The 10,163-nt window shown below is 36.7% G+C and overlaps 2 protein-coding genes and 1 long non-coding RNA gene across 6 annotated transcripts; 1 reads left to right on the forward strand and 2 right to left on the reverse strand.

Moving 5' to 3' along the window:
• Window positions 1-173: 173 nt before the first annotated feature.
• Window positions 174-4,310, forward strand: LOC121808655 (general transcription and DNA repair factor IIH subunit TFB4-like). Of its 4 annotated transcripts, none has more exons than XM_042209250.1 (12): window positions 174-368; window positions 475-552; window positions 669-763; window positions 931-1,180; window positions 1,310-1,356; window positions 1,785-1,822; window positions 1,909-1,954; window positions 2,779-2,832; window positions 2,947-3,015; window positions 3,277-3,353; window positions 3,698-3,793; window positions 4,084-4,310. In XM_042209250.1, exons 2-12 carry the CDS (start codon window positions 522-524, stop codon window positions 4,160-4,162), a joined length of 882 nt encoding a protein of 293 aa, XP_042065184.1. In that variant the 5' UTR covers window positions 174-368; window positions 475-521; the 3' UTR covers window positions 4,163-4,310. The 4 variants fall into 4 exon arrangements, with proteins under 4 accessions (XP_042065184.1, XP_042065183.1, XP_042065182.1 ...); XM_042209249.1 differs by having other exon boundaries at window positions 508-552; XM_042209248.1 differs by having other exon boundaries at window positions 174-326; window positions 508-552.
• Window positions 4,311-4,761: 451 nt separating this feature from the next.
• On the reverse strand, window positions 4,762-6,357 carry LOC121808656 (thioredoxin-like). Its single transcript, XM_042209252.1, has 2 exons — window positions 6,054-6,357; window positions 4,762-5,221 (listed from the first exon to the last, which is right to left on the reverse strand). The coding sequence occupies exons 1-2, from the start codon at window positions 6,241-6,243 to the stop codon at window positions 4,908-4,910; spliced, it is 504 nt and encodes a 167-aa protein (XP_042065186.1). The 5' UTR covers window positions 6,244-6,357; the 3' UTR covers window positions 4,762-4,907.
• A 1,726-nt stretch (window positions 6,358-8,083) lies between these two features.
• LOC121807171 lies at window positions 8,084-9,231 on the reverse strand. Its single transcript, XR_006051766.1, has 2 exons — window positions 8,876-9,231; window positions 8,084-8,324 (listed from the first exon to the last, which is right to left on the reverse strand). It is a non-coding gene; the product is annotated as an uncharacterized LOC121807171 (long non-coding RNA).
• Window positions 9,232-10,163: the final 932 nt, after the last annotated feature.

The following is a 10,163-nucleotide window of genomic DNA, read 5'->3' on the forward strand; positions in this document are numbered from 1 at the left end:
TTCAAGTCTGCTATATGACTTATACTATTAATTGAAAGAAAATTTCAAAGCGAAATAAAAATGTATTATCAAAAGTGGAAGAAAACTTTAATTTTATATGCATAAAAAATAAATTTTATATGTATAAAAATTATCAATAATTTTGTTAAAAATATAATGGTTGGACACTAGAGTATTTATTCTACTAATCTACCCCTTGCTCGTTCTCCACCGCCACCGGTTGCCGCCGCAGTGATCGTCGTCTGCGTGATCGCCGCCGTCTGAATCTGATTTTCGCTTCTACCATCCTCAATAGCCGCCGCCCGCCGCCGCCGTCGCTATTGAAGGTTAATTTGCTTCCATCTTCCCCACTTCCTAAAGCCCTAAATGTGAGCCTTAATTAATTTTCATCTTCAAAGCACTACCGAACTTCACAAATATGCAGCTTGTGATTGATTTTCACATGATTTATTTATTAATATTTTAATTTCCTAGAAGCTTCATTGTTGCTCCTTCATTGAATTTCAGAAAACGGAGGGAAGATGACTCCTGTCTCATCCAAGCTTTATGCAGGTCCTCTTTTCTTCTATCTGTGTATCAGGAAATCATTCGCATTGTTTATGAAGTATGCATTCAGTTTTCATGTTCTTATCTGACCTTATTGTGATAAGCAAATTTGGATTTTGCAGATGATGTGAGTCTGTTAATGGTGCTAATTGACACGAACCCATTCTTTTGGAACTCGGCTCAATCCACGCTACCCTTCTCCAAGTTCTTGACTCATGTAATTTCCTTTACCGAGTGTAGTTTCATCACTTCATGTAAACAACATCATGGTTTGTGCTTTATATGCAAATTTGATATATGAATGGAGTTTTCTTTGCAGCATTCTTGAATTCTATATTTATAGTTCAATAGGTAAAGCAGGTAATGGGATATTTTTCTATGCAGGTACTTGCATTTTTGAATTCTATACTTCTGCTGAATCAGATGAATCAAGTGGTTGTCATTGCAGCTGGTTATAATTCTTGTGGTTACATATTTGATTCATCAGACCCACAGAACCAAAATAAACGGGCAGAGGATTTACTGCATAAATTGGAGGAATTTGTGGACAATGACCAGGAACTCTGTCGTGAAGAGTCTGTGGATGGCCCAGGGTTCTCACTGCTATCTGGTTCCCTCTCAATGGCGCTTTGCTGTATCCTATTCTTCCTTTTCATTGATAGCGATGCATGGATGTTCAGCTCAATTATGCTAATGTTCTCTTGTAGTGGTTGTCTATTTTAATATTGTATTATTTGATTCCCATGACTTTGAGACCAAATAGATATTCAGAGGGTCTTTCGAACAGTGCCACTTCATCCTCAGCCACGGGTAAGTGTACGGTGGAGTAGCTACTGAAGACATATTGCATTATTAATTGGGAAGAATAGAATAATAAAAAATTGATGAAGTAATAAGACTTTAGCTTTTGTTTCGCTCTGATGCAAATTTTCTTACTCCACTAAAAATCAAGATTAATCGTTCAAACTCCAGTTGGACTAGATATAAGGTGCGCTGAGAATCTTGACAGCAAAGTCACATTTCACCCTGTAGTAACTTCTCCCTGTCCAATGCCTCACATCCCTTATCCTTCCTCAACCTAACCAGTCGCTGAATGCCTTGTAAATACACCAGCATTAGTTCTTTGAATGATTTATGTTTGCACTAGTCCTTTTTTCTTAACTAAGATCTTGTATTCATTTCCTAGTTTTGTCAAATCTTACATAATTTCTAAAGTCTAAGTAAATATACTATTGCAGATATTATGCTTACATGGATCTCCAGATGGACCTGGACAGTATGTACTTATTTTTTCCTTCATGAATCTAAAAAGAGTACTTTTGCCTTAGTTAGTCCCCCGTGCTGACTCTTTGTTCCCTGCAGATATGTAGCTATCATGAATTCAATTTTCTCTGCTCAGCGATCAATGGTACGTTTTCTATTCTCAGTTTTCGTTTAATAAATCCATTCTTAATTTAATCAACATGTAATCAAGTAATAAAGAAATTTCTTTTGCTTGCTATATGAAGAGAAAAAGAAGCAAATTGTATTTGGACCTTTTGTATATTCTGTGTATTTTTGTCATCTTCCATGGGCTTACTATGGATCCTGTGAATCCATCTGTCTCTCTATGGTTATCGTATTGCTTGGTGATGAAAATCAAGGCAAACTACAGGTTGACTGCGTCAATATCTCATGTTTTTTTAACAGAAAAACCTACCGCCATTACTTTTCATATTCTTGGCCATAAGGAACAATCTTACATCATTAGTATTGAGCATAACGTTGAATTTGATGTAGAAGCTTCATCAGTCCCATGAAATATGGATGCTATTGATACCTAAATCATGGTAGTGTAGAAATTCTGTATCATATGGTATTCTTTTAAGTAATATACTTGCACGATGGCAGTAAGTTTACCTAAGAATTTAAAAAAGCACAAGAGTGGGGTTATTCTTATGCTCTTTTTGCCAAACCCTTGGATGGGGTTTCCTAACAGAAGTTCTCATCGATGCTGATTGAAAAAACTATACAAGCCTATTACCTTAGGTACATGTTTGAGATAGATAAAAGGAAACCAGCCTAATTAAGGAATGTATGATCAGAAGTACAAATATTAAGTATCATAAGCTATCCATCATTCCTTTATTCATCTCTGCACATTGGCCTTGATTTTCATCACCCAACAATGCAATAACCAAAAATATCTCTTAGATCATTGGCCAATTTTCTCTACATCTATCCCTGTTTCAGGTTCCTATAGATTCATGCGTGCTGGGAGCTCAACACTCTGCTTTCCTGCAGCAGGTAGCGTATCCATTAGATGATATCAATTTATTTATTAACTTATGTAATTATAAAATAACAATGCTGAGCTTCTCTTTTTTGCATTTTGGTAATAACGTGCATAATTTTCGACAGGCTTCTTATATAACTGGTGGTGTATATCTGAAGCCGCAGATATTCGACGGCCTGTTTCAGTATCTTTCGGTAATTACATTTCCATATTGGCATATGTGAAAATAATAAACACACTAGTACCTTGATATGTTCTTGTTGTCGGAAATAAAATTCTCTAGCTTGGATTTTTTTAGTTGGCTGGAGTAAGAAAAATCTAACTCTGACTGCAATGTTTATGTTGACCAATTTGCTGATTGTAAGATCTGTGGAATTCAAGAATAGATTTGCAGGCTCCAGATGTTTTCTTCCATATTCTTAAACTAACTAAAGTGAGATTTTTGTCACATGCAGACTGTGTTTGCTACTGATTTGCATTCTCGTTACTTTTTACAACTTCCTAAGCCTGCTGGAGTAGACTTTCGTGCATCGTAAGTTACTTTATGTCTTGTACATATAATTTTCATCTTTCATAGTCTATTTTTCCTTATATCCATCTCCAGGGATGTTAGCTAAAACCCACTCCTCGTGTTACTTTCTTGGTTTTCCATATGCCGTATGGAAACTGCCCATGATAAAGTATGCAAATTTATATTTTGGTTTTCCTTAATAGAAGCTCCTATCTAGAATCTTCGGTCCTTGTATCTCTTGCATCCATGTTGTTCATTAGATTAATTTCTGAAGGCCGTTCGTTTACTGGTAGATACTATTACTCATGCAGAGCTGAACCTTTTCTCAACCAGAGATATGACCTAATTATCCTATCAATGTGCAGGTGTTTCTGCCACAAAAACACAATTGATATGGGCTACATTTGTTCGGTTTGTTTATCTATATTCTGCAAGCATCAGAAGAAATGTTCAACCTGCGGGTGAGTTGCAGCTTTGTCATTTATATAAACCTTTTACAATTCCATTGTCTATATGTAGAAGCTACTAATTTCCTTCGATGGCATTACTATCACTTCGTACTCATGTGTGCTAATTCATATAACCATCTGTCTAGTTCGGTGAACCATCAAAAGGGCTATATTTAGGCCATGTTTGCTCTCAGTTTATAGGGCAACTCAATAGATAAGTCATCTGCCTAATGCCCTAATACAAGAGGGGGAGATCTATGGCTGTATGATGTGTCTTAATATGATTCTCATTGATGATGCAGATCTGTGTTCGGTCAGGCCCAAACACAGAACTCCTCGACAACACCGGACAGGAAGATGAAGATGCCGGTTGACGGTTAGGTTCCCAGCTGCTTCGAGACTCGGTTTCTAGTGTATACTACTAGTATTTCCATTGAGTTGTTGGCCTCAATGTTTTTTATGGTTATTGCTATCATAATCTACTGTAGCTTTGTTTAATATTTCTAATTTCCTAATAGATTCCCCGTAACCCTAAGTATAATCAATGCTAACCTTAGTAGCTTATGCCCCCACTGCACATTTTAAAAAGCAAAGTCATTGATGATTACTTGGATGTTTCACTTTTTTTTCAAGCTTGTCAAAAGTAATTATACTACCAGATTTGTAACTTCAGCTATTGAAATCAAGCATACCACTATATAGATCTTTGCCAAACAATCTGAAAAATTATCCTCACAAAATGTTTTTTAAATCTAGTAGTAACTATTTATTTTTCACAAAGTATTGATGTGTTCATGAAGTGACTGTAGATGAGCTCACTTGAAAATCTAACCTAAATAAGCTTAGTTGAACTTAAAAATGCATTATTGAATTGATATGGATGAAAGTTATTTTTTTTTAAATTTAAATCACGTGAAACATTTAAGGGAAGATCCCAAGTATAGAATTTATCTTTCGTTCAAGAGGATTTAAGAAGCCAATAATACAAATATGAATGATGCTTTAAATCTGCATCAACTATACATTATTTTCATAAGGTTCGTTACAGTGATTTTAGGAATGTCGGCAAGTAAAGGAGGGAGCTTGAATTCTGAGAAGATACATACATGTGCACGCACTTACAGTTCTACAAGTATTTTTCTATGCAAGTTGTCAGCGTCGATTCTGGAACAGCACCGATGACTGCTTCCTTCTTCTCCCCGTTCTTGAAGATTATGACGGTGGGAATACTCCGGATCCCATACTGTGTTGCAATGCTTGAGCAATCATCGGTGTTGACCTTGAAGCATTTGAGCTTCCCAGCATAGTCCTTGGCCAGTTTGTCGATGACAGGGTGGATCATTCGGCATGGCCCACACCACGGTGCCCAGAATTCAACAAGAACAGGCAAGTCAGATTCGATCACAAGAGATTGCCAGTCCGGATCAGTAACAGCAGCCACTGCAGTTTCCAAGAAACCAATGATAAGCCATTACATAAGGTGGAAGATTTCCATTCTTTTTTGATAAATTCATATTCCTTTCCACAATATGCAACACAACTACAATGAATAATCTAACGAATCTTCACACTTCAATGAGTTTATCATTCAGTTAGAACAAGCCAATGGATACAAACAATACATGAAGGTGGTGTTCGGTTTCCTAGATAAAATAGTGTCAAGATATAATCTAGGATAGAGTTGCGAGATTATTTTAGTCACAGGGGGTTAGCTAAGACTAATTATCCCATGATTATCCATCTAGGATTGAGTTGTGGAATTGAATCTCATGAACCAAACACACTACATATTTAATCCCGGGATACAATCTTATAAACCGAACACCCCCGAAGTGCATAACAAAGTTATCTTCATCACTAGGATTTATCAAATCCTACCTCTTTAAATTGAATATAAATCAAAGTAATCCTAAATAGCAGAAATTATCAACAGCCTTATAATATCCCCAGCTTTTAAATGTATGCTTGCAAACAACAGATTAGCCAGCACTACTTTTATACTATCTCTGTCAATCTTCAATAGTAAACGGTCCCTAGAGAGCCAGCTAATGTACTTGCATTCTTCGAGTATAATCAATTCTATTAACCATCAGAGAAAGGAAAATTGAGCTCAGATTCTGGAATCAATACATCGAAACACTAAATTAAGCACGGGGAATTGAAACCTAAGGGGGAAAAAGTGTTAGCAATTTTACAAGATACTAATTCAATTAAAAATGAAGTTGATTAATCTATTAACTGCATAAAATCAACAAAAAAAACAGAGACAGACCTCCAACAGCTGTGTCTTGCGCCTCGCAAACGATTCTAGAGCGAGGTGGAGCAAATTTGTGAGTGGTCCTCAGATTTAGGGAGGAGCGAGTTGGTAGCATCTTGAGACCCCTCAGCTGGGGAAATCGGACGGAGGCGGAGGGGAGAGCGGAGGCGCATGGTATGATTAGGGTTTCGAGGACTCCGGCCATGGCGAATACTCAGAATCACACAGAATGTGTGTTGGGCGAGGGCGGTGTGTGTGGTAGATAAGTGGAGGAGAGAGAAACTATGATATTTTGATTTCCAATGGATGGATGAGGAATACCTGCACGTTAAAATTATCGCTCTTATTATTATTATTAATAATTATTTTGGGAAATGGGGTGGGTCTGTTTCTGTTGTTGGGCTTTCATAAATTGGGTCTGTTTGAGAACTGGGCTTAGAGTTAATATAGTACTACTATTTAGCTAAATCTATAGAAATAAAAAAAAAATAAAATTCAAATGATTTCATTAGAAATAGTTGTTCTCGTATAAGCAAAACAATGAAATCAATAACGAAAAGTGAATGTGGTTATCAAGTTAATTAAATTAAGGTGAAACTACGGAACGCATGATTACTACTGCAATGTATAAAGACATGAGCAAAAGATGAGATCTAAAATACTGCTTATCAAAATTCGTTACAACTACTCTACCTCTCTGCCTTTGCCTTGCAAAATCCAAGTTTTAGCCTCCAACTTCAACTTTTTATTTAACTCTTACACATTAAAGGATTGATGACCATATATTCTGAAGATAATATAAGAAAGGCCCAAAAGTGGCCTAACCACATGCTGGAAGCTGCGTTGGCGGTGGGCCTGGGCCCATGATCGGACGTGTAGCTACGTTTTCTCTAGGTTTTTCTTTCTTTTTTTAAGGAGTAATAGCCTTTGTTAGTAGTTGCTCCATCTGTCACACAATAAGAGTCTTATTATGCTATTTTGACCTGTCTCACAATAAGAATTATATTTTATTTTTACTATAAATGGTAAGTAGGTAGTGGTACTCGACCGAGGAGGAAGTTGGGAGGAAACACTACCACTGATTGAGTTCGCCTACAACAACAGTTTTCAGACAACGATAAACATGGCGCCGTATGAGGCATTATACAGAAGAAAGTGTAGATTGCCGCTATACTGGGACGAAGTTAGCGAGAGAAGAATACTTGGACCCGATGCAGTTGAAGAGATGGTTAGAATTGTTTGACAAATTCGTGAAATGATAAAAGAAGCTCAAGACAGACAAAAATCATACGCGGATGTCCGACGGACACACTTACAATTCCAAGCTGGCGACAAAGTTTTCCTGAAGGTATCCCCGTCAAATGAGGCATCAATTTCTTACAGTTGAAGCCGCGATTTATTGGGCCTTACGAAATTCTTGAAGGAGTGGGCCCCGTTGCATATCGATTGGCGCTACCACCAAGCCTTGGAAATGTGCACAACGTTTTTCATGTGTCGCAGTTACGAAAATATGTGTTTGACCCAAAGTACGTGATCCATTACGAAGAAGTCGCCTTGAATCCGGATTTGAGCTACGAGGAGAGACCCCAATCTATTTTGGACTGAAAGATCCAGAAGGTGAGAAATAAACCTGTTGCTTGTGTGAAAGTACTTTGGGAAAATCATGGGCATGAAGAAGCCACGTGGAAGAATGAGGACAAGATGATGGAATTGTACCCAGAACTCTTTACTTGAGGGTAACAAATTTCGTGACGAAATTTCTGTTAAGGTTGGTAGGATGTAACGCCCCACTTTTTGAATCATAATTTTCGAACCCTAAAGTACTTGCATTTAATGCTTTTAATGTTGCGAAGTCCGTGGATTAATTGTCGAGTGGAATTGTTGTTGGATACTATTCTTGACCTAATTTTGAGTTGGAAATTTTGACTGGGTCAACTTTGTTAAATATGTGACGTGACTGCTTTGAATAATTGATGTGAGGTGAATTTAATTGTTTTTGAATAATTGATAATTTGTTATGAGAGCTAGAAATTTGTCGAATTGTATTGGTTAAGAAATTGATGTGTGCGATGAGTATCGTTAATGGAAAATAGAAATTACGTTTACAAGTATTTGGAATTAAATCCAATAATTGGGCCTACTATATCTAGCCTAATTGTTCAAATTAAATGAAGTCATTTGTGAAGCCCAAAACTAATTCTTCCTAATTCTATTTTGCAGCCCAATTTTACTTCAAATCTTTTCCACCTCCCAACATCACACGGTTTCACCAACATCCCCACGTCCCTGAAAAATCTCCAACCAAAATATGTTAACTCCATATATTTGCTTCAACTGCACAATGCAGTTTCCTCATTCCTCCAAAACAAAAGAAAAAGAAGAGGCACACTTTCATTCAGTCGTATTTTCTTTCTTCCGCAAAAGGTAATTTCTCTTCAATCACATGAATAGGAACCTCCATATCTTGATTCCATAATATAAATTCTTGAAATCACAGTTGAGAAGAAATAGTTAAAGTAAGAGAGCCGAGAGTCTTTCAAATTGTTTCCCTGCAACCCTTTGCAACAAAGGTATATTTCTTTTCCTAAATTCCACTGCATATCACCACGGTAGTAAACCCATGGGAATTTAGTTCATCCTTGAATGTTCTTGAAACTGTTGAATGATGTGTTTTGATAAAGATTTAATCTTTAATACTTTTAGTAGCCTTCTAGTTACCTTCGAGCTCAATTCTTAAAGTTCCAATGTGTGCCCAAAAATAAATGTTTGAATCGAACATATTAGAAAAAAACTTAATAAAAGATTTAGATTGGGGGAAAGGGAGAGAGAGATCTCACCTGTCGTGAACGGACAGTGGCTGCGACGAATCGGAGTCAGCAGTGGCGTCGACTCAGGTGCAACGACGATTTGGAAAAAAAACGACGGAGCTCTAATTTTCTTTCTGTTCTTTTGGGGTTGTGATTTTGGGAGAGAGCTGACGGGATTTATTTTGTGAGGGGTGCTGAGTTTTAAATTTGGAGTTTTAATTCTTGTTCTGTTTTGAGATATGTTTTGATTCGATCAGTTCTTTCCTTTTGGGGAGGAAGGTCGAGGAGAGAGATGGAGTTGGGGTGTGTTCAGTTTTGAAGAAATACAGTAGACAAATGTTCTGTTTATTTAAATTGGTTACTACTTTAATTTTTTTTATGTTGACTTTAGTGAATGGAGTGGGTACGTGTAGATGGAGAAAGGGAGTAGTTTGATTTCTTGTTATTACTTCAATTTTAGTGTTTGGTGAAGGTGGAATGTGATGGAAGGAAAATGGGTATACGTGCACTGTGTTTGGGAAAAGAAAGGAATTTTTTTTAAATTCTTTTTATTATACTTGATTAAAAGAGGAAGTGTACGTACAATGGTTTGGTTTGGGAGTAAAATTTATTTCTTCCTTTGGACCATTTAATTTATTTGGTTTGTGCTTGTTTTAATATAATTTGTTGGAAGTGAGCGGCCGGAATTAATCGAAACACCTAAGCTTTTAATTAGAAAAAAATTTGTAATCTTGAACAAGGAAAATAGTTGGGGACATAGGATGCATGCATCTTATTTATTTATTTGAAAAGTGTGTTGATTTATGTATTATCTAAATGCTAAAGGTGAATCCTCGCAAGCGAAACATGATACCAAGGGAAGTCGAGATGAGCGTTCTTTTAAATAAGGACAATGTCCTAAATATTTTATCGATGGGAATGAAACTATGTTTATCATGCCGTGATTTGATTTTAACGTGCCTATCTGATGTGGCTTTTGCCATTACTATTTAAATCGAATTCGGGTCCTCGTAGGGCCGCAAACCCTACTTGGATTAGTGTACACCTATGGTAGACTATGTGCTAGCGTATGGGTTGGCCGGTCTAGTGACTTGATTTGTGGCCACACTGTTAGGATTGGTATACTGAAAAGCATATTTCGAGCATGTTGCACGGATAGAATTGCTTGTATACAATAAACTCTACAATCCACTTTTAACCCAAGGTGAGAAGAATTAATTTTATCGCATTGATGTTTGCTTATGCATTTATAAGATGTTTCTCAAACATTTAAATGTATAAGAAGCAAATAAGTCTAATTCTTCTGCATAGTAGACTG

This window comes from Salvia splendens, chromosome 6, assembly GCF_004379255.2.
Source record: "Salvia splendens isolate huo1 chromosome 6, SspV2, whole genome shotgun sequence".
Lineage (NCBI taxonomy): Eukaryota > Viridiplantae > Streptophyta > Magnoliopsida > Lamiales > Lamiaceae > Salvia > Salvia splendens.

Excerpts from the sequence above, each read along its gene's own strand:
- LOC121808655 (XM_042209250.1), top strand. The coding sequence starts at position 522 with ATGACTCCTGTCTCATCCAAGCTTTATGCAG. Across the intron at positions 2,833-2,946 it reads ACTCTGCTTTCCTGCAGCAG|GCTTCTTATATAACTGGTGG; the intron begins GTAGCGTATCCA and ends AATTTTCGACAG. Across the intron at positions 3,354-3,697 it reads GGAGTAGACTTTCGTGCATC|GTGTTTCTGCCACAAAAACA; the intron begins GTAAGTTACTTT and ends ATCAATGTGCAG.
- LOC121808656 (XM_042209252.1), bottom strand. The coding sequence starts at position 6,243 with ATGGCCGGAGTCCTCGAAACCCTAATCATACCATGCGCCTCCGCTCTC. Across the intron at positions 5,222-6,053 it reads GCAAGACACAGCTGTTGGAG|TGGCTGCTGTTACTGATCCG; the intron begins GTCTGTCTCTGT and ends TGGAAACTGCAG.